Genomic DNA, 23479 nt, shown 5'->3' with positions numbered 1-23479 from the left:
CAGCTGGCCTGCTTCCTCCTCCGGTCATCACCCTCCCCCACTTTTCCCTCAAATCTTTGCCAAAATCTCTCTTTCCTCTAAATTACAGCTTCCGCTTAATCGTTTAGCTGCAGACTCTCGACCACAGCTGCTTACAGTAAGGAGCCTATGACATGAAAAGCATTTTGCAAATCCCATACTCCTAAGTGGTCTTGTAAACCAGAAATATGGCCGTCAACAATATAAGGCTTTGTTTTTTCCTCCCCATTTTCCAGCACGCTCTGCACATCTTGGCTTTCTGTCTTCCCTCCCCTCCTGTTTCCCTGCCCTTCTCTAAGTTTTCATTTCAATCATTTATGGAATGTAAATACAGCAACTGACTGACTGCTGCACTGAGGATATGACATCAATATGAACCTCAACTTAACTGCTGGGACGTTTTACAGCTTTTTTTGTGTCAAGATATGAGATTTGTGATCTAATCTTTTACCATGAAGTGTTGATGCATGAGGACTCCACTGGGTCATTGTCTGTTTGGTTGCTATAGCAAGAGTTAGGGTCAGGGTTAATGTCAGACATGTCATGGTTGAGATTTTAAGGTTGGGATTGGGAGAGACCAACAGCATGCCATAAAGATAGTGTTTCAGTGCGTGTTTTTGTGCGTTCAGATGTGTGCTGTTGCCCTTGGGGTGTTTCAGTTCTCCCCGGTTTAATCTCCATCAGAACAAATAATGGTCTCCTTATATCTAGCTTGCACACACGCACATTAACTCATAGTTTATGGCTCAGGCTCAACAGCTCTGCCAACATGCCAGTCTTCCATTCGCTTCACCTTGTCCCAGCTTCTGTACTTTTCAGTGAATCACTTGCGGTATGAGCACATGCCCACACTTCTGCAATATTTTTGCTGCCCTTGCTGTCTCTGTATGGAGACAGAGAAGCTGGACAAAACACAAGGAAACACGAGAATGTGATGTACATCTCACTTTGGGAATAAACTGTGCCAAAACCTGCAGCCTGAAGACACGCCAACACATTTTGTTTGGCTTCTTCTTTTCTGCAGGAGTGCTTCATTTCCTCATCTTTGTACGCCTGCGGGTCGCTCCTAGGGAAACACAGTTAACCTCCCAAGCTGATGCATTTTTACCTTTGTTGAACATCACAAAGATTAGACCTTTCCTCTTGATTCCCCCTCATCATCGGTGCAGGTAAGGCATGGCACAGTGCCTTATGTCCCTCCACTGCTTCAAACACACACCATGTACATGCATGAAGACGCAACTACTACCTCCTTAGCAAGCATGCAAGCCCCCCCCCCTCATCATCTCTCTCTCTCTCTCTCGCTCTCCCACACTTTCATGTCAGCAAGCCTGACATTCCCAGAAGCGGAGAGGAGCTTTGGAGGAATTGGATTGAGCTGCCTCGTCTCTCTCTGCCTCAGAATAAAAAACACGCTCATGTCCAGAGCTCATTGTTTATCTTTATAAAGCACCAGACTACTGCCTCTTTTTCTTTTTTTTTTCTTCCTTTCTTCTTGACGCGAAAACAAGTTTTTGGATGCGAAAACCGACATAGCGAGACTTTTACGCATTGAAGGACGCGGGGGGGATACGAGAAGAGTGGATTTCGTGTTGTTGTTATTGTTTATTTTAAGAAACAAGGAGTATTTAAGCATCACGACTTGAAAGAAGAGGAATGTGTTGAGGGATTTTCCACAGAAGCGCGTCTCGCCGTCCTGGTCGTTCGACCTCTGGCTATCCATGTGGCGTAAAACGTGCTCCGTTGGACAAAGTCATCCAAACAGACACGTCTATCTATTTGACCCTGTCAGACTATAGAAATGTCAACACTGAGTCTCCGCTGAAGCCCGTGGTTGTGCCGAAGACGCGCTGCTGCCTCCTCAGCTCTCTGTATGGGAGCTTTCTGCTGTCATCTCCATTTTCTCCGGCATGGCATCTCAGTGGAAGTAGCCTTCAAAGTGGGAAGATGGCTTTTTACTCCCTCCCAGGTCACAGCCTGACCCCCCGCCATGTCTGAAGGCACAGTGACAGTGCAAACCCAGCTGTAGAGAAGGTAAGACCTGATCTGTCTGACCGCCACCCCACCCCCCCCCCAATGCTCGCCGAGAAACCATCCAAGTTTATATATATCTTTATTTCCATCCATATTTAATTAGGTTTAGTTCAATATTTGATGTACAGACAACTTTAACATCAGACACTAACAGATTCCATTAGTGATAAAAATTACAGTAATTGTTTTTAGTGTCATTTTATTGAACAATATCATCTTTGAATTGTTTAGTTAAGACCTACATATTTGTATATCGACCACATGTTTCACTTAATGGCTGATTGATATTGTGCCAAGCTTAAGGTGATCACTCTTCAATGACAGCCCGATATCAATATTTACTTCATTTACTTAAAGCATGCTTGCTGCTGTAACAGGAATTGCCTAGTTTGGGATCAATAAACCTAGAAAAGAATCCATCTATCTATCTATCTATCCATCTATGGGTCAAAGGTAATCATTTTCACTGTACCTTTATCATATACTTGTCAGATGGAAACAGCTGCTGCAGCAAAATGCAAAAAAACAGCTGGTTAGCAACAGGAAGAGTTAAAAGGTCAGAGAGCGAAGAGAGAGATGTTAAACTGACAATTCTTACCTAATTGTCCTAAATGTTTAATTCTTGTCAACACATTGTTTGGCCTCTGTATAGTTACAGAGTTCGATGTAGGCCTCCAACATTTTTGAGGTTTTCAAATGAGCCATAGACTGGAAACAACCATTGGTGTTTGGTGTTTGTTCTGTAAATGTTTTATAGCTGGACACATTTGTCCTCTAGCTAATTATTGCTGTATTTTCCTTCAATACTATAATTTTACACATCACACTCATGCCAGGATCCACAAAGTTGCATAACTAGACCATAATTGGCTTCCAGCTGTGAAGTCACAAAATCCTCCTCATGCAAATGTTAAATGTTAAACACTAGGCCCGATGAATGTGAAAGCAGCTTGCTAGAGTAGAAATTTGCTAGGAAATAAAATCATTCTGCATCATGAAGGTCACAGATCCCAGTAAAGCCACAATAAGTGAAACACATTTTCAGTGAAGTGGCGCTTTAACAACAGATGCTCTGTCACTATGAATCAGGAGTAACTCTCACCTTGAGTGCTGTTTAAAAAACTAGGATAACTCATGGAGCCAAATGGCTCATAATGAAATATCTTTTTCTGCCAAATATTTTACAGAGCTGTGCACCAGAGTTCAGTTTCAGAATACTTAAGAAGTCACGCGATATATCGACTAATCCTCCTTCACAGATATCACACTAACTGGATAATCCCGTTTAAATGCCCCTCTAGTAGGTCAACAGTTGCTTTTGTCACTCAATAGATGCCTTTTAGACAGCTGTGCAAGTCCAGATTTCATCCAGCGACTACCATCTGAGGAAAATAGTCCACTTTCTGTCATTTAAGACTGAATTCATAATGAGTGTTTTAAAAGCCGTAATAAATAAGCTTCAACCTTCTTGAACATGAGAAAATTTGAAGAATTTAATTATTTCTTCAACTGTGGAGGCCCAAATACAGGCCCCAGGTGTCCACACTGGGCAACAGTGCTGCAGGGCAGTCGGTGAAACCTCGTGCCTCAGCATGAGTATGAGTGATGGGCTGACAGTCGCAGCCATGGGGTAGACCGAATGAGTCATTTTGGTCAGCTCAACAGGGGGCTCACACATGCACACGTTTGACCCGAGCATCCGATGATTCAATTCCAAACTTAATTCAATTGAGTGGAGCTGAATTTATCACAAAAGGCAATTACGCTGATTTAAAATGAGGGTGGTGAGATTAGAAAGAGCAGGATCTACACTACAAGTCAAATGTTTGGAGACACTTTCCTATTCATTTGAACGAGAAAATGTGTCCAAACTTTTGACAGGTAGTGTATCATCAACATAATGAGGAGGAAAAGAACAAACAGGATGGTGAGGATGGTTTTGGATTTGACACTCCACTGCTTTTCTTTAAAAAGGCACTGCCAAAAGGTCAGCAGTAAAATGCAAAGCGACATATTCTCCAGACAGATGACTCACCCCTGACAGTGAGTCTGTAGGAGTAAAGCGATGCACAAACACACACTCGCTATCTGTTTACTCTTTGATTTTTCCTTCATTTTTTTTTTCTAACTTAGATAAAAATTCCTCCTCCTCGATCTGCTCTGTGTTTTCAATGCTCATTTAATCCGTCAGGTCTTTTTTTTTTACTTTAACAAAAGCCAATTTCTTAACGAACTTGTGATCAAATAAAAAGGAACATGAAACACCTTTTAATCTCACAAACCAAATGGCAGTCTGTTCATGACAAGCAGCAATGCTGGGGGCGGGGGGGGTCTTACAATTTTTCACTCCCTATGTTACATGGAGTTCGGGCACCTTATGTAACTCCTGGCATGGCACCCCCACCTTCACCCTGAGAGCAGGACTATTGCCATATTGTTACCAGAATATGTTAATCAACATCTGAGTCATAGTTATCACTATAAAAGTTGGGTTTCCTGGTAAATCTAAAGCTCCGACATCCATCTGCTAATGACATGACTTAGCACACGTTAACATTTACCATCCAGCCCATTCTATACGAAGGTAGCATAATCTACCAGAATAACTGAAAACATCTGTGCCTGCATATTAATCATTTTACAGCTTAGCGGCTTTTGTCTCTGAAAGTACAGTTTGTGCAGAGTTTTAAGTTTGGTCTGTTAAATAATGTAAGACTGTAGATTCCAAAATACAAGGTTTTCATTGCCAACGTGACAAGTGAAGAGATTGTGGAGAGGAAATATTTACACTGCACTGTGGCCTTTTTTTTCTTCTTTTTTTTGGCAATACCAAAAAGTCAGGGAGATCTGGGCCTTACTTTCATTTAACCTGTAAGCGTCTGCCAAACAAAATACAATAGGAATATGGCATATCCCACAACACAACACAAAAAAGGAAAGCAACAAAATCTACAATTCAGCAGGCAGAGGAGGGGATTTTGGGACATTTTTGATTCCCAGCCTGTGAAATATTGTCTTTTCTGAGTAAGTACAGATAAATAGAGTAAATGACTAAAACAGGCGGTGAGTCTTTTCCTGCTGTAGGTCATGCCATGTGTCAACCATTCTCACAGCTTTGTCTCACGTGTCATTCCATCTCCCTGATTCACCTTCCTCACACATACTACCTGGTAAAGCAGAATAACCTTCTTAAAGGAATCATATTCATCGTCACATAGGACTATTTTGTACTAAAAGTACCTGCTGAGCAAAAAACTATTTAACCAGCCATGAGGCCTTCCAGGTTTCAAGTCATTTCTTAGAAAAATAGCATTCCTTATATAATCCCTCGCAGTAAGGACATGTTCCTCGCGTCTGCTGTCATTATGGAAAAAGACAATTTCTGCAGGGTCTGTTTTGAATATTCATCCATGTTAGTGTGTTTATGGAAGCTTCATTATGGACATCCAACAGCTGAGATGCAGCTGCCAAGAAACATCACATCTGTGAGCAATATTGTCAGAAAAATAAAACCCAGGAATCAGAAAAGCAAACACAGGCATTATATAAAGGATCATTTGAAAGTCTTATGCCGATATAGGTTAATGGCTCCTGGAGAGAACCACTAAGTGGGTTTCTGTCTCTGATTGTAATTTCATTTCCTCCCAGCGCTCATTTGATAAAGTACTTAACGTGATTTAAGTGAAGCAGTTTGCAGTTAATGTAGCAAAACATGAAAAAACAATAGTCTGATCCTTTAACACGGATTTTAAGACTTTATCTTATACTTGGAAATAATATATTAGAATGTATGCTATACTATACTATAGGCAGAGTTATGAATACCTCTTTTGTGATTTCAAATGCCAAAAAGTGAAACATTTCAATATTTCTCCCTTCTATCAAATGAGGTGAGTCCATGAAGCTGTTCTCTTCTTTTTCTCCAACCTGAACTGCTTTTGTAATTCTGTGCCTGAGTGTGTTGTGGGTGTAGTTTGAAATGAGGTTAAGTCTGAACTGGGCATTAAAGCACTTTATAGTACTTGAAGGTAAAAGGGGTGTCAAGAACTGGTTGTAAAAAAGTTCAACTCGCCGTGTTCCCTATCAATCTAAGGAGAAGAGCAAGAAGTAAACTGCACCGAAAGTTTGCCAAATTTCAATTTTTTTCTAAAAATACTGAGACTTTAGGAATATTGTTTTGACAGTAGTTTCCATGTTTGACTCTCAGCTCTATGATATTAAAGCAGAAGACCTCAAATGCAACAGCGGGTGGCCTGTCTCTCTCCCCATTATAATACAGATCAGGAGAAAAAAAACAACAAAATAAAATGATATGATGTTTTTAAAAATAATAATAAATAATACAATAAAAGATTGACCTGGGTTAATGTTGCCAGAGCAGTTTATACAACACAGAAACAAAAACACATGACCCACTTTAACTGTAATGGGAGACCTAGTGTAATGGATGCCAATTTTTCTCTTTCTGCAGCCTCCATTTTTATCTTGGTGCTCATTTCTTCCTCATGACATCGCTCCTTGCTGTTTTCCTTCTTACGCCATCTGTGTCCGTATTCAATGTCTTTCTCCATGACGTGTTTGCACACAGCTCAGTGGAGGGACTCATTAGAGGCAAACTTTTTCTCTGTCTACTTCTAGAGTTAAAAAAAAAGAAAAAAAAAAGCAAAAACACCAAAAACTTTCAGATCAAAGCTCCTTTCCTCTCCCTCTACCTGACTTTTCCTGATTTTCTTGCATATTCACTCCCACATCACTCAAGCCTTCTCTTTTTCTCTGTCTGCACCAACTGCCTTGTTCTCCTCCACTCTCTTCCTTTGGTGTGCGGGGCTTGAGATAGCAGAACTGGAGTGCTTTAGCACAAATCACATAAACAAGATGTAATTAACACCCTGTACAAAAAGGCAGGTATCTTTTTTTTGCGCCTTTCATGCCAAGCTCTCGGTTGCTCTCACCCTCTGGCTTCATCTTTGGTGTCTCCATTTCACCATCTCCTTCTCTTATTCCTTCATGCTTCCCAGTTCCCCCAAGTCTGTATGCATGCTGGCATTTCACCTCCTAAATAGTTGGTAAGGACATATGGTCAGACATTTACGTTAGTCTTTGCCGATCATTTGAACATACACATAGAAATATAGCGTTAACGAATATATGGGACAATGGGAAATAACTCTATATTGACAGGACACAGTCCAAATGATTTACAGTACCTGTCATTCCTGTGCGCACATCTGGTAGTTGCTATAGAAACGTATCACCTAGCAGCGGCACATGTCGTTGCTATAGGGACAATGAATCATGTGGCATCTCCTATAGATTAGATAACTTGTCGTTATCACGCTACAAAAGGCATCTCCTGCACAGAGCACATGCAAAGCAGTTTCACAGGAAGTGCCACATCTCAGCTGATGTGTTGGGGATTGTTTGGTTTTTTTTTTATTTATTTAAAATCAAGTAACTCATGTTAGTAAAGGTGAAAATGTCACCTTTAGGAGAGTGAATCTGCTCCCTGAAGGATGAGCTCAGTTAAACGGTGTTAATAATTTTCCTCCCTGACATTGTGTAGGCACTGACAAACATCAGAAGCAATTTAGTCATAGTTAAGGTGATCACACAGAATCTGATTCATTATTCATTGAGCACTAATTTAGAAAAATGTTAATAAAGGCAGTGAAATGGAAAATGGAGCAGTGAATTTTACATTATTTATAAATTTTATCTGACGGTAATTGGGAAAATAATATTAATATTCATAAAGTGTCACTATTTGATTAACGTGATAATTTCACCAAGAAAAAGAAAACAGCAGATTTTCTGTCCACAGACTAAAACACACACACACACACACACACTCACTGAGGGATTTCATCATGTATACAAAATGAGGTTTGGATACAGTATGAACAAGCATATATGGAGCTTCATGTGGTCTTGCTGTGCCGGAGCCTGAGTGGCTTCTCATTAGCCTGTTGGTGTGTTGGGACAGTGCTTACTTGTCTGTGCTCCAGTTGTTTATAACATAAGCCTTATTAAAATTATGAATACAGACATATTTTTATTTTCTTCCTCTAGGCTATGGAAAAAACATTTTCATTTCCCTTAAGTATGCCTTTTTGTCCTCTTTCAAACTCTGTTTCTCCTCCTCATACCCACCTTCATCTTTTTTTTTTTTTTTTTTTTGTGGTGTTCAGTTTTTGTGTAAGCTTCAGTTTCCAGTTATGACTCAGTGTTGCACCCAGGTAGACGCACTGTTGTAAATATCTGCTTCTACGTCCCCCTCCGTCTTTTTCCTCTCATGTTTTTTGTCATCCCTGTCTCCTTTCCACCTCATTCTCCCATCCATGCCTTTCTCCACTTTCAGCAAACGGAGGAAATCTTTTCTGCTGCTTTTGAAACATTGTGTGGGTTCCTGTCTGATGCACACTAAGGAGCGTAAGGAGAGATCAAGTAGAGAGAGACAGAGTGAGCGGCAGTGCAGGGAAATCAGAGTAAAGAGGCTGGTAGTGTTTGTCCTTGTGTGATTCACCATTTTTGGTACAGCAGCTTCCTTCAGCAGTGTTACCAACAAGGTGATTGACATGAAAATTTGATTACAATGTGAGAAAGACGTGGACAGGAGAATATCTGATGTTACTTTAAAAGCTTTGCCTGGCTTTGAATCTTAAAGTAGACTACTAGAGATAAAGATGAAAAGGACAGAAGTAAGTGAGAGAGAAGATCAAATAGAAAAATATTAAAATTAGACAGATTAAAAATAGATTTAGGAGGACAGAGGGCTGAGGAAAAGTAAGTGATAAACAGAAAGAGATAAAATGAGTAAGCTGGGGTGGAGAAAAAGAAAGCAAGGAGAAATTTAATTCAGGTCATAACCAGAAAGTATTAGTGGACAGACTGTGGGAGTGACTATGAGAATGGACAAGAGAGGAAAGAGAGAAATGTAAAAATTAGGCAGACGGAGGTCACGGGTGTGTTCACATTCCCATGCTGTCTGTTATTTCCTCTTGATATACGCAGGCATGCTCACGTACACACAAACTGGCACACTGTGCAGAAAAACTGGAAATCATATCCTGCTTTCACTGAGGCTAATTCTTCACCAGCACAAAAATGTCTTGCAATTATATTCTCTCTAATATTAATGCATCGCAGTCCAATTTAAGATTCAAGACTAAACCCATAAATTGAGCCTTCCGACCTTCATGAATCTCCTTCCTGCAACAATGCTGCCGGTTAACAACATTTAAGCGGCAGCAGAGATTCAAAACTGTTTTACAACTCTAGAATATGTAAAAAAATAACATGAAGGATGAACAGCTAGGCATTGGTTGTTGTTGTTCAGCTGTACTGAAGTGACATTGACACATGATTGCAAAGCAAATATATCAACCTGTAGCTGTGAAACTACTTTGAAGAGGAGCACTTTGTATCTCCGTTCATATTCACCAACTTGTAAAATAGGCTATTTAATCCTCTTAATACTGAACAGGACAATGCTAATGTGTGCAGATTAACAGTCATTTAAACCCAAATGTTTGTTTTAAGACCGCCTCCTTTTAGTACCTATTAATAGACATCTGAGTAGCTGGTGAGCGACTGTGATTCATTAGAATTTACTGAACTTCAGCTCTGTATTTCCAGTTTCACAGCAACAATACCTGTATCACTATCACTTACCCTATGAACATGTGTAAAGGGTTAAAAAAAAGTTTGTCCACTGCTGTAAGTGTTGTGACATGCACAAAACAAGACTAAACAGAGCTGAGATCCATCTGCTTGTTGGTGGGAGAAGAATATAAAGTGTTTTCACCTCCTATATTCATGTGGGAGACTTTGGCTATGAGAAATGCATGTGAATGTATGTGTAGCTGTTTTTTGACGAGTTGGATCTTTTTGCGTGGAAAAGACCACAGGAACCAGCACAAACGCACTCACAGCTCACCTTCCCCATTTTCAACTTATCATTAACGCGCCTGCTTGTCCGCCTGCAGGTTAAGTATGACTGCAGCAGCAGGTGTGCTAACAGGCTTGGCCAAGCTAAAACGCCAAGACTCCGCCCGCTCTCAGCACCGACCCATACCGCCGATATCCCCAGGCGTGGGAAACCCCACCCCAGAGGAGGCCCCCAGGTGATCTACTGATTTCTGTTAACCAATTCAAACTTTTTACACTTTTGCTTCTAGCTGATTTGTGAGATAAATTGCTTTTAATGTGATCAATAATATTCCTGTCAGTAAGCATTCCTCCAGAAACAATCAACCATCTTTTTTTTATTTTTTTTTTTGCACACTCCATTTAGAAAGAGAAAGCGACGTACCGACGTGGTGGTGGTCCGTGGCAGGCTCCGCTTGTACTCTGCCTCTGGGTTTTTCCTCCTGCTGGGACTGGTCATTTTAGTTATAGGGATTGGCATGGCAACACTGGGCTACTGGCCGCACAGTGAAACCATGCCCTCGGACAAAACGGTGCCTGGAGGAGGATCTAAGACAGAAACTGCTGGAGGAGAAAAAACATCTTCCACAAGTGGGGAAAATGGAGCTAAGATTTCTGTCACAGACGGTGAAGTGGCGAACTCCAGCGCGAGCCATAAATTACAAGGTAAGGAAACAACAGCTTGATCGGATTCTGGTTTGCTCTCTCAGTATGAAGCTGCTCAAACACTCCATGTCATGTACCTGTAGGTGCGTCCTCCAAGCGTCCCGGCGGCGCTCTGACACGGTTTCTGGAGCAGCATCGTCACTCTGATAGGATGAAGATGCTCGGGCCTTTCACCATGGGAATTGGGATTTTCATCTTCATCTGTGCTAATGCCATACTACATGAAAACAGAGACAGAGAGACAAAGGTATGATAAAAATACTCACACATACCGGAACAGGCCTTTGTGTCCAAGTGGACGTGAAGAGATCAAGTCTCCTTTCTTTTCCTTTCCTTTCCGTTATGCTCTCATTCTCTTCTCCCCCACTCCTTATAAATTGAGTAGCTGACAATGCAATTTTCCATATTCATGCACATAACTAATGCGCAGATCAGGTTATCCCTGGCCTCCTCTGTTCTCATGTCCTTTTCTTCGCTTCCTTCATTCAATTTATTTCCACTTACTCCCTTCCAGGTAATCCACGTGAGAAACAAACTGCAAAAACAAAAGTGTTGAACAACAACTAGTTATGATTGAGTGTTAGATTTTCGGCCAAGTAAGATGGATGTTATTGCCGCTAATAATAGATATTTTTTCTCTGCATCAGATAATCCATATGAGAGACATGTACTCCACAGTGATTGACATTCACCGCCTCAGGCAGAGAGAGCAGAAACAACAGCATCACCGCAACAGCACCTATGCAAGGGAGGTTGGGGATCTACGAGCCTTTGGAGCTGCCAGCAACTCTCTCCTGGCCTTCTCCTCTCGGGCAGGGGCCAGTGCTGGGGGCGTCTCTACAGAGGAGGAGGTGCTGCTGGGAGATGAGGACTTTCACAGACACAGAGAGCAGGCTAAGTTGGATTGCAGCTTTGCAGGGTTGCTGGGGCCGCTCTACAAAGATCGACCCTTTTGTGGCCCCGGGCTTGGGCTCGCTCACCAGGATTCAATTCAACATCAGTGGTCAGTGGACGGAGATGGGGAGAAAGGCGGACACCATGCTCGCTCTATTGTCTCCTCCTCTATCTCTGCATTCACTCTGCCCGTTATTAAACTCAACAACTGCGTTATTGATGAACCGGAGATGGAGGTTATTACTGAAGAGGACAGAGGAGGAGAGAGAAGAGACGGAGCCAGGTCGCAGCCGCTGAGCTCCATGGAGTCTCTGGCCGTCCCTGTAGCGTCTGTCGCAAAGGCCTCCAAACCGCCGAGCTTACACCGGAGTAACTCTGCCTCCTCCTCCTCCCACTGCTCCTCTGTCTCCTCTTCTTCCCTCTCCCCCACTCCCTCCTCTACCTCAGGCTGCTGGCTGTCCCCAGGAGCAGCAAAGAGCGACTTTGGCTCCAACTCTTCTCTGCACATACTCAGCAGCCACTCCAAATCTCTGGACCTGGAGCGGGGGCCCTGCATGCTCAGCGTGCGTCCCGAGCAGCGGAAGCACCCCAGCTGGCCCCGCCTCGACCGTAGCAACAGCAGCCGCAGCAGCAGTGGCAACCGGGGCAGCAGCAAAGGCTACATGCGGCTGGAGGACAGGGAGGAGCAAGGGGAGCGGCTGCTGGACGTATCACTGGCTGTGACGGCGAGGCGTGACTACAGCAAGCGCGAGAAGCTGCTAATGATATCGAGGTCGCACAATAATCTGAGCTTTGAGCACGATGAGTTCAACAGCAACACGCTGAAAAGAGGCAGCTCTGAGACTCGATTCTGATTGTTCCGACGTGTTGTCCTGCTGTGTAAATTACTCTTCAGCCAGTATGAGTGTACCCTGTACCCTGGGGAGAGAAAACCACAATGTGCTTTCAAAAACACATTTTGTGAAGCAGACTGCAGAGTAGTCACTCTAGTGGACTATCTTGCACAGAAAAAGATTTGGGCCTCCTGTCCGAGGTCCAGAGGTGCTCCTCTGCAGCTGACCCAGAGCTACCTGACCTCTGTGGAGGAAACATTTCCATGCAGGGAAGAACAGAAATAAATCACCTAACATTGTCATTCTCCTTTATATAAAAAAAATAGTAAGAACAGGATCTCAACCGTGAGATAAGGCCTGAGGATCAGCACTGTTCATGCAGCAGGCTTTGAAACTTGCTTTTGTGTGGCAGAGTGTCTTTCCAGTAGCTGCTGGTGAAATCAAGGACACATTGAAAGCACTATGACTAACTTTCCTCTGTGACATAAAGGTCAGCCTTTTATAACACAGTCTGTGCCCAACGTGAAAAATGAGCAAGACCACATTAATATTAGAAGAACTTACTATACTGTATTTGTCTGATCCTCGGACTGTAGTAGGTGTAGAGACTGGATCATACTAAGGCACAAAGTAAGACAAAAGCTATTCCAATGTCAAGAGACAACAGACCAACAGTTGAATTAAGCTGAAATAGAGCAAAATACAATAACAGAGTCTGTGTTGCCCCAAGGTCACAATGTCACTGCCATTTGTCCAGAATTTTAGTAAAAGGTTTTGTACATCCATTGCTGAAAAATAGAAGTAGCAAGCTTATTTCTCACTAGAAAAGATCTTAATTGACTTCACTCAGGATATTGTGTTTCTATTTATTTTTTGCTTATTGATAAACCAGTAGTATAAATCAGTAGAAACCCTAATAATTGTATATGTGTAGACCGGAAACCTTATAAGGTTTGTGAGTAAAGGTTTTCCCGTGAACACACCAGCACTCTAAACAACACGTCAAAATTGCCAACTATTTCTAACCTCTAGCTGATGAAATCAAAAGCATAAAGAATCAGAGGTATCTGAGTTTGATCTGTGAGTCAAACAGCTGACTGAATGCAGATCGTCGGCTCTGTGTGACACTATGTGAGACTGCGATGAAACTGCCAATGGTGTAGTGAGACTGCACTGAGCCGACAATAACTCGCTTATGTACACACATACTCAATGACACATCAGCCATGCTGCTCCTGTCACAGCTCGTGTGTAGCTTTGTTCAGTCTTTTACGGCTTTAGGTTCAGGAATTCAGGCGGTGAGCATCACAACGTCTTATCAATGCATTAAGATACATCTGAGTCAATAAGATGCCTCCATATTCATTGGCTATGTTTCGCTGTCAAGTTGAACACATCTTTAAATGTTGTTGGGAATATTTACCTTTAACGTGAGACATGTGACGAGTAACACATCTTCATAGTTTGAAATCCAACCTGATGTGTGTTGAAAAAGACGATTCCTCTTTCAGTAATACAGGAATTTTATCAGACAGCTTCATTAACCTGTCTACAGCAGTTCATGGGTCAATGTGCGTTTTGTCCTGTTCTATAAATAAACTGCATTTTCACTGAAACATATTTTGGCTGAATGAGTGTATTTGGACAGGGATGAGTCCTCTACCTGGATTCACAGACAGCTCCTTTCCTTTCTCAGAGGTCAGTGCAAGGCAACAACAGGTGGCACTCAGGCAGTCCGACCCTACACCTCGGAACACAAACACAAATGAATCACTAATTCATTTTTCTCTACTTTTTTCCTTTCTTATTCTATTTTTGTCTCCCACACAGAAAATAATAAGCAAAGGTCTGGATGACTCATAAAGCTCTGTAGCTCTGTGGGATAAACAAACACACATGCACACACACACCATATTACTCCTCAAATGCAAATATAGACACACATAATTATTCACACACACACACACTGGGACATATACATGCTTACAATGCATTTCAAAAGCAAGGCTCATGATGCTGTCTCTGTCTGTGTTACCGAGGGAACAGATGATCATCCTAACCCTTTCTGATGGCAGGAAATATATTTAGTCTGCAGAGATAGATGATGCCACATCAAATTAATATTACACTAAAATTACCGGATCCTGGGCAGCGTTTCCTTTCAATGTCTTTGTTATAGGCTGCTACTTCAAGAATTTAGTAAAAATATTTATGAAACAATAATTCCGCCGTCAGCTGAAGGGTGAAGCTCTCATCTCCCTCTCGTTGCCAGGAAACATTAGGTTGCAGCCTTGACCTTTTGTCTTTCTCTACACACCATCCTCTGTCATTAAAAAAATACGCAAGCAGGACAATTGTGACCCAACACCCTTTACAGTTTCAATCACAAACCAGTCTTTGACCAGTTGTTTCTCTGAAGGTCCCTTCAAGGTCAAACTAGACAGACAGAGAGACGACCTGTGAAAGGAACTGAATGAAATCACTGCTTCTTAGACAGGCCCAAGTCTCAATGTCCATTGTCTGAGGACGACCGTGGCCAAACCGAGCATCAGCTGTATTTGTTCAGTCCAGAGTTGATGCCGGACTGAGAGACAGCTCTTGTCTCTTTACCTCCTACCTTGGCTGTACACACATTTCAGCTGACTGAGAACCTGCTAGGTCCCCCATGAAGACGTTACATTAACATCCTGACCTACACAAGTGTATTAATCCATGTGTCATCTTCACGTTGGTGCTTGTCTTATTAACTGGCTGTGGCATTGATCTGCTTAGATATAAGAGAGGGGATATTTTTCTTTTTTCATGAAAAGACCAAAACCGAGGAAGGATCACAGCTGATCATAGCTGTGCACGGTCCTTCCAGCTGTTCCAAAGTCGAAGGCCTAAATTTACAGACGGGGCCACAAATCTGGCAGCTTCCACTCTGAAACAACCCTGTCTGGGTTAAAAAGTAATCCTGATTGGGATTCTGAAGACATAAAACTTGCAGCATTGCTGAGTTCTTTTAAAAATCTGCTCAGGACAGATTCATTTTAATAAGTTGTTTTTAGGTAATGTCGTCTTTTTAGTTTTTATCATCTCTGTACCGTCCCTTTATCACCTTTACAGTGTTTGTGCTTTTTATTTGCACCTGCTCGTTCAACTTTTCCCTATCCACATCCACCAACAGTATATTATTCAGCGTTCCTTTGTAGCTGTTCTGCACCGCCTTTTTCTCCATCTTTTCAAATCCGCTGCCTTTCAGTTGTTTCCCAAATCACTTTATGAACTCAGTTTATAAAAGTAATATATAAATAAGTGAAATCATTTAGTTCAGTTTCAGAATTGTTTGTTAAAAACTGCAGAACCCAGATCATTCATAACTATACAATAAATATTTGGAAAATTATGGGATGTTTGTCGGGATAAAAAAGTATTGAGTATTGAGGCACAAGTGAGCGATCCCTGGAGAGGATGCACAGAGTGGATTTATATTTTATCCAGTCATTCATGTCTCTCTACCAGTAAACAGGGTTTCATCTTGTGCGTTTTGTGTTTGTAGCTGATAAATAAAGTGTGCATGTGAGCGTGCGCACTGTGTTGCATAGCATGCCCTTGTGTTTTAGCCAGTAACTGCAGCGGTGATGTGGGCAGTTTACTGACATAATCAGCTAATAAACAGACTAATGAGTGCGACACATCTGGAGAGTAGATGAAAGGGTTTGCGGATTAGCTGAGGTGTATGGCCGCCAGGACGGCAAACTGCACAACTGCAACGGATCATAATTGCAGTTTAAGATGAGCAGTAGCAAGTGAGTAATGAAAGTGAGTCATCCAGTCAGTAGCATACTGATTTCCAGAGCGGTGAAGATCATATTCTTAACATTTTTCACATTTTCTCAAACCAGTTTTCTTGGGATTTTCCGAAACGTGGATAAAATGTACTGCCAGTCCGGCTGATGTCAATGTAATTTCGCTGACAGATGTTGAGAGCTGAGGAGGAAGTTATTCTAAGTGCTTTTACATGTTTCCATAATCACTGCTACAGTTGAGTTCAGGCCTCTTCCTTAGACCCCCCTGTCTCTGTCTTAGTGTGTGTCACTGAAGGAGCCCTGTGGCCATAGTTCCAGTGTGTAGCTTTGTGCTTATCTGCCTGTCTGTATATTTGTGCGCTTGCCATGAGGCAGCAGTCGGGATGCCAGCCTAGTTGCTATAGCAGCCTAAGACGTGCTCTGGACCCCTGCCGGAGGAGCAAACTCCCTCACTCACTCACGCATCCATCTACACATATAATCTCAGTTTTTACAAATGTGAACCAGAGCTGCAGGCTATTAAATGTAGAAGGAAAGACAACAACAACCCCCCCACCCCTAAAAATAAAGCTTTAGTCCTGGGGTTAGTCCAACTGGCTGATGCTGTGTCCCACAGTGATAATGGTTCGATTAAGTTCAACAGCTTTGAAATGCTTTCAGTCTGAATAGCTGCGGTATTAAAGGAGGATACAGAAGGCGGTGGTAATAATGGAAGCTGCAGCCCACTGTAAGCCTGGAGTCTCCACTGACACGGCCGTAATGGTGGAAGCAGGAGTGCAGTCAGCAGTGGCATCAATAATACCAGCTAATGCAAATACGCAGCTGAATAAATCACAGCGTTGGCCTTTGGAACCTCATCTTAAAGGGTTTTTAATGTCTCAACTCAGACAGGACTTACTTCATTGTGTTTGTTTTATGGAACATACTGTAACAACTTTTGGACACGATTATGGACGTTTTATATGGGAACAAATGGCGGAGGATTGCTGACCTTTCAGACTGTCTTTGGAGAAATCAGATAGCTATCCAGTATAATCCATTATGTAAATGAAACCAATCGGCAGGAAGGAAGGCTTAAATTCCAGTTCAGACATGATGCCCTCTAGCCATGCATTTGTTATATGGCATTAAAAAAAGATCAGCATTTTGTCAAAGTGTAATATTCCTCACAGAGCTTGGTTGATTGCAGATGTGTGTGTTAGCACAAAAACCACATGCAGTAAATGTTCTTCGAGGAATTCCTTTAGAAATCTGTTGGATTGCTTTACATTCCAAACTGGTTTTTCCTGTTCATACAAGCCAAAGTCTTCAGACGGCAGATGCTGGATTGAGGGAAATAGCAGAAAAAGAGCAACAAGCAACTTGTTTTTCCTTTTAAGTAAAAACAGTGTCGAATTATTCACAGCAGGGCTGAAATAAGTTACCAACTATGTAAGTTCTTTACAAAAAAGAGTGTTTTAAATGTGCTTAGTAGAAACCCCAAGACAACAACCACAACACAACACCACACTACATATACACAGTATCAGATGAGTCACCACTGGTCTTTGTGTGTTATTCTACTTTTTCCCCCCCTTTCTGTCTTCTTCCTGTCTGTACTGTACATCTCTGACATCTCCACTTCTCACTCTCACTAAAACTCTCTGTTTTTCTCTGCTATTTCTGTCTGTCTTATTTGTAACAAGGCGATATAAGAGACAAATTAAGAAGAAAAAATAAAACGCACCGAGCTGATGAACTGAGAGGTAAAAGACTGACAGTTAATATCACACACAGGTGAAAGGGGACGCTAAAGAAAGAATCATTATAATGAGAGAAATAGCAGCACCATTTCAGTCACTTGGTCATGTTGCTGCCATTTTTTGACCTCAATAGCTCTGCATGACTTCTGTCAAAAGACATCACCAAGAATATCTGATCATATTAAAGGTCATATTTACATCTTTCATTAATAGGTGATGTTTAAGTGGATATTTTATCTGGATAAGATTAATGGAAATAAAGTTTAAAACCTTGACCTTCGGAACAGGCTAGCGTAATAAACCTTTATTCTTCTTAGTATTAGTTTGACCACTAACACTGAGTCACTGCTTGTTGGAAGCAAACAAAAAGGGAAGCTCCGTCCATGAGCCACACAAACACTACGTCATCTTCCTTTAGAATGTTTTTGCCTGTTAAACCCTGACAACATCAGCAGGCTCACAGGTACATGTGTCCTTCTTACAAGTAAACTGAACTTCACATGAGTCTGAGAATGCGAGTTGAGACACGTACAGTTCATTTCATTGGTAATGCCTTTAAACCCTCTCTTCTCCAGCTCCCGTAAACTGCCTCCGCATCCCTAAAGGGGCTCTACAGTAACTTGCAGTGTGATTCGAGCTCATCCCAGTTAACCTTGCAAGGCAGCTGCCTGTCTCCCCAGACTTGAAGCTATCGGGTTGACATACTGCGGCTTAAACCAACTGGTGGAGGTACAAATATAAGCTACATGTGTGTGATAATGACAGAAGCTGCTGTCCTTTCACAACATGGACCTAAAGGCAGTTAACAGCTACCCACCTACCTTATACTTCACGAGTGTAAGACACAGAAGAGTCATACCAGCTGAAACATCACCCAGGTCAACCGACATACGTAGAGGAGAGGAAAGAACAAATAAGGAACTATATTTATAGTTCTGGACACTTTTCCTTCATAGACTGGAAGCATTACAAAGGTTGTCCACTTGGCCTGATTCTTAATTGCAAACTTTGCTATTTTGGGGAAATGTGCTTATTTGTGTGACCAAGTGACAGTAGGTACCCAGAATCAACTGGAACCAGAGACTGCTATACTAAAAATGTAGCTTTTATTGACAATGTACGACAAGTAAGGTAATTAACTTAAATTAGTGTGAGTCAGTAAGCCAACAACAATAGGACAAAGAAAATAAACAACGTGGGGCTAAGCTGCACATTCAGGGAGTCTAGTGGAGAGAAACTAATCACAAAGTATGTTGTCTTCAAACCAAATCAAAACTATTTTGCTGCACTCAAATAGGTATCCACAGCAAGCAAGGGTGCCCAGGTGAGCTTCTCGCCCCCTTTTATAGACTCCGCCCCTCGCCTGGATCCTACTGGTAAACTTCCTGCTGCCTTCCCTTCCACGTCTGCTTTGTTGCTGGGAGAAAAGACAACAGCTGAACTGACTGAAACCAACACTTTTCCTCCATAAACCTTTCTCTCTGAACTGTAGTTACACACATGAAACCCATTTTCCTGTGGTCATGCATTCAACAGACAGAAAGCAGCATTTAATATGCTAGTCCATTTATCAGAAGCACACTGATAAAGTAGCAGCCTTATCATCAACATAATGGGACAAATAACCGCATGATAGAATCACTTTAGATTGAGACATGTAGTTTAGTGGTTTCAATTTTAGATGACATGGCATTTATCATAAAATTATAACATTATCTTTTCATCCCAATTTTAGAGTGGTAGCAGAAATTAAATTGCTACAGTTAGGGAATCACTTAATGGGATTTGGTGTTATTAATGTATAGGTTCACTGAGTTGCCCTCTACAAATATAATTTCTTGTGTGAGATCTGCTAAAAGCATTTTGACAAAACGCAGCCCATCTTCAATCAATCATGCATCAGTGTATATATTGCATGAGGAAGGATGGATATAGAATAATGCAATTAATTTTATTAGATGTTTAAGTGTTTGCAGGACAGGAAAAGGCAAAGACACAAGGAGCAGAAGAGAGACTTGTGGGAAATTAAAACATTCTGGAGGTTTGTGGACAAACACACTCATGGGTAGAGAGTTAGTGAGCGTGGGCAGACTACCAAAGGTCACAAAACGAGTTGTGTGTGCATGTGTGTGTGTGTGTGTGTGAGAGAGTGTTTGTGATCTCCAAGTGGATTTTATCTGACTGTTGAGAGTCAGCAAACTAAAAGCCTTTTCACAACACACACACTTTTGTGCTTGCACTTCTCTACCACACAATGCACAAAAGTACTGTGGCGGGCAGCATAAACACACGCAACATTCACTCACAGCTAATGTCATGGTTTCTGCAGGAAGATGTTTGGTCTCTGTTCTCATTAATAAACTACAGTGCAAGCATGACTAAACTAATCTGTGTGCTCATACAAGTGGATCTGAATTTTTATGTTTTAATTATATGTATTTCTTTGTGTGTGTGTGTGGTGTGTGTGTTAAAAGTTTAAACGCCCCCTCCTGTATTTCCTGTCACTGCAGGCATCATCTGCCTACTCATCCAATCAAGAGGAAGCATCCTACATTGCTCTTAATGAGCCAATTAAATTAGTGCTGCTGAAAGGAATGACCTCACACACACTTCCTCCTCCTCCTCCTCCTGCTGCTGCGTCTTCTTCTCCTGCGCTCTCTCTTTAATCTACCTCTCTCTATCCTCTTCCCTTGCATGGCTGCATCCCTGTTTTTCTCTCTTCTCCCCCTTTTTTTTGTATCTCTGTCTTTCATCCTTTCTTTTCTCTATGTTCCAACGTGTCTCTGTGTGAGGCTGTTTTTCTATTTCACCACATATCTCTTACCTTTCCTCTCTACCTGTTTTTCCCCAGTGTCCTTTATCCAGTCCTTCATTGTCCAGCTTAATCGTACTAATCAGTCTTATCTTCTTCCAGAACTGCTATATAGATTTGCGATAGGAAAGACACAAGCAGATTTTACAAAGTGCTGTTTTATGCGATTAAAATAAGAGAGCCAGCTGAATGAAAGATCAAATTACTATTTCCTGTGTGGAAGCAGTCCCTTGTAACAAACCGACATGAAATTACAATAAAACACTGGTGTTCCATTTCATTCCTATTGAGCTTTCTAATGTCCTGCAGCTCATTGTTCTGAATGTAAAGAAACATACTTCATACTTCACTTCATGCACCCTACATGCCTGACAAGAAACAGCAGACAGTCCGAGCTGGAAAGTATCTTGTATATATATAGTTGCATATTTAACAAATAAAAACTCAAATATTACCTCAGGAACTGGTGGAGAAATACATATCTACCCCCGGGCTCCCCTTTTGTAGTTACTAACCACTGCATGCTGGGAACACCCATAGTTTCAAGACGCTCTGCCCCGGCTCCCTCAGTTTGCTGATTGTTAAAGCTTCAAACACATCAACTTCAGCTTAGATCACTGGTGTCTTTGCAACAAGTGCTTTTAATTTTATGGTTCTTGGTAAAGACTTCCTTTAACTTTTCAGATAAATTACAACTTTTTAATATGTACAGATGGCTGGCAAATGAGCCAGAAAAGCTTCAAGACTCCATGGTTACACAAATCTGTCAAACACTGCTGGAGGGATGAAATACAATTTCCCAGAATATATTCCTGATAATGGTGATGGAAATGACTGTTTCTTCAATTTGGTTTATATCTGGTTCCTCTGATGCTTTCAGCTCATGATTAACATTATTTTCATTCTCATCAAACCATTCATTTCCTATTTGTGACCTGCATCTGCTTTCTGTACAATATGCAGTGCACTGAATAAGGTTTACAGTCCTGCTGGTCTGACGCACTGGTTCAAGAAACACGATCTGGCGTTATCCCCGACTGCCACGCCTGCTATTCACCAACAATTACACTTAGAGCCGCAAAGGGCAAAAAAAGAAAAAAAAAAAAACCTAATCATGAGGAAAATCAGAAAAGAACAGAAAGAAGTATTGACCCAACAGGTGAGGAACAACTCTGCAAACGACATTTCAGCAGAAACAATGAAGCACAGCAGAGCATCTTAAAAAAAAAAGGTCTTCACATGTCAAAGCAGACAAAAGAAGAGAAATCCTGACTGCTAAGAATGAGATTACAAAATGATAAACATATAATCATCAAAATCAGATGGCTTAAGGCGCATCATTTCTGACAAACCCTGGTCTCTCCTCTAACATGTTGATGGTGGGTTGATAAATTGGCATAAATAACACGGATCCATGACTCTGCCATCAGCTGAGTGAACAGAAGAAGCTGTTAGAGAGAGATGGTGTACCGTTTAACACTGAACCTCATAATGTACCTGCAATCATCTCAGATCTCACTGAAGGACATAAACATAGATGTAATCTTTGATGCAAATAAAAAAAAAAAGGGTAAATAATAAACAAAAAGAATTATTCAGTATTCACTGATAATGGAAACTATCAAACAACTTTTATTATATACACATGAAAACATCTTTTGTCGCTACGTGTCCAGATCAAACTGTAGATTACGAGGACACATTATTCTGAATATATTTCATTTAAACAGACCTTTCTTTTGGTATGATTCAGCATATAAAGTTCAGCTTCACAATCCTGCACTGGAAGATTCTCTGCTTTTTTCTTTTTCTGAAATCAAGCTCTGTCCCAAATGTATGGAATCGTTCTAATCTCAGCAAGAAGTCGTTCAGCATAACTTGATTAGGGCATGACGATAAAAACTGGGTTTGGAGTGGAAATATAAAAGGTGTTTATTTGATTTATCACGGCTGAAGATCTGAAGCCAAGTTTGTTTAAAAAAGGCAGCAAGTACGAGGACATGATTGGATTTGTCTTAATTAGAGAGAGAGAGAGAGAGAGAGAGCATCTGCTGTAATGTGTTCCCAAGGGACAGTAACTGTACTTCACACACACACACACACACACACACACACACACACACACACACAGTACACTACAATCACCGTAAGTACCTCTTAATGTTAAAAAGCTGTCCTTACTTTGAAAGCAACAATTAAGTTTATGAGACATTCCTGACGCACACACACACACACAGTACACAAGCACAGCCCACCAATGTTTGTTCAATAGTCATTCAGCAACATTAGTTACCACAGCTACACAATTATGCACTGATAAAAGTGACAAAAAAGTACACACCAGGGCTTTCCAAGTGTTTGCAATGAGAGACGTAGTCATGATATCTGAGCAAACAAGTGTGTCAAAGCCACAACAAACCAGGAGAAGACGTGGAACAACAGGAACATACAAAACTTCGTCATACCTCCAGCAATATCCTTACCCCAAAGTGAGTTATTGGATTCTGACATCATGCAGAAATAACCTTCTTTGCTCATTTTTATATTGAAACAAAATGTTCCCTGAACCAAGCAAATAAAACCGTCTGAATACATAAATCACTCTGTGGATTTTGTATAGTTTGTTGTAATTGCTGCATCTAGACAGAAAACATGCACTAAGCTTGAGGGGGAAATAAAATGTTCCTATCGCTGTCCTGTTGAATTTCTTCCAGCGGTTGGCAAAACATTTATGGTCCAATACTGAATGAATGCTATTAAAAT

At 41.4% G+C, this 23479-nt stretch overlaps 1 protein-coding gene across 1 annotated transcript; it reads left to right on the top strand.

The window, feature by feature from the left end:
- Nucleotides 1-1437: 1437 nt before the first annotated feature.
- tmem200a (transmembrane protein 200A) lies at nucleotides 1438-13956 on the top strand. Its single transcript, XM_029496706.1, has 5 exons — nucleotides 1438-2052; nucleotides 10038-10175; nucleotides 10346-10644; nucleotides 10728-10891; nucleotides 11292-13956. The coding sequence occupies exons 2-5, from the start codon at nucleotides 10045-10047 to the stop codon at nucleotides 12390-12392; spliced, it is 1695 nt and encodes a 564-aa protein (XP_029352566.1). The 5' UTR covers nucleotides 1438-2052; nucleotides 10038-10044; the 3' UTR covers nucleotides 12393-13956.
- The last annotated feature ends 9523 nt before the right edge of the window (nucleotides 13957-23479 follow it).

The sequence above is a fragment of the Echeneis naucrates genome, chromosome 24, assembly GCF_900963305.1.
Source record: "Echeneis naucrates chromosome 24, fEcheNa1.1, whole genome shotgun sequence".
Classification (NCBI taxonomy): Eukaryota; Metazoa; Chordata; class Actinopteri; order Carangiformes; family Echeneidae; genus Echeneis; species Echeneis naucrates.
Note: the sequence above shows the minus strand (reverse complement) of the source record. Positions and strands in the feature narration are given on the sequence as shown.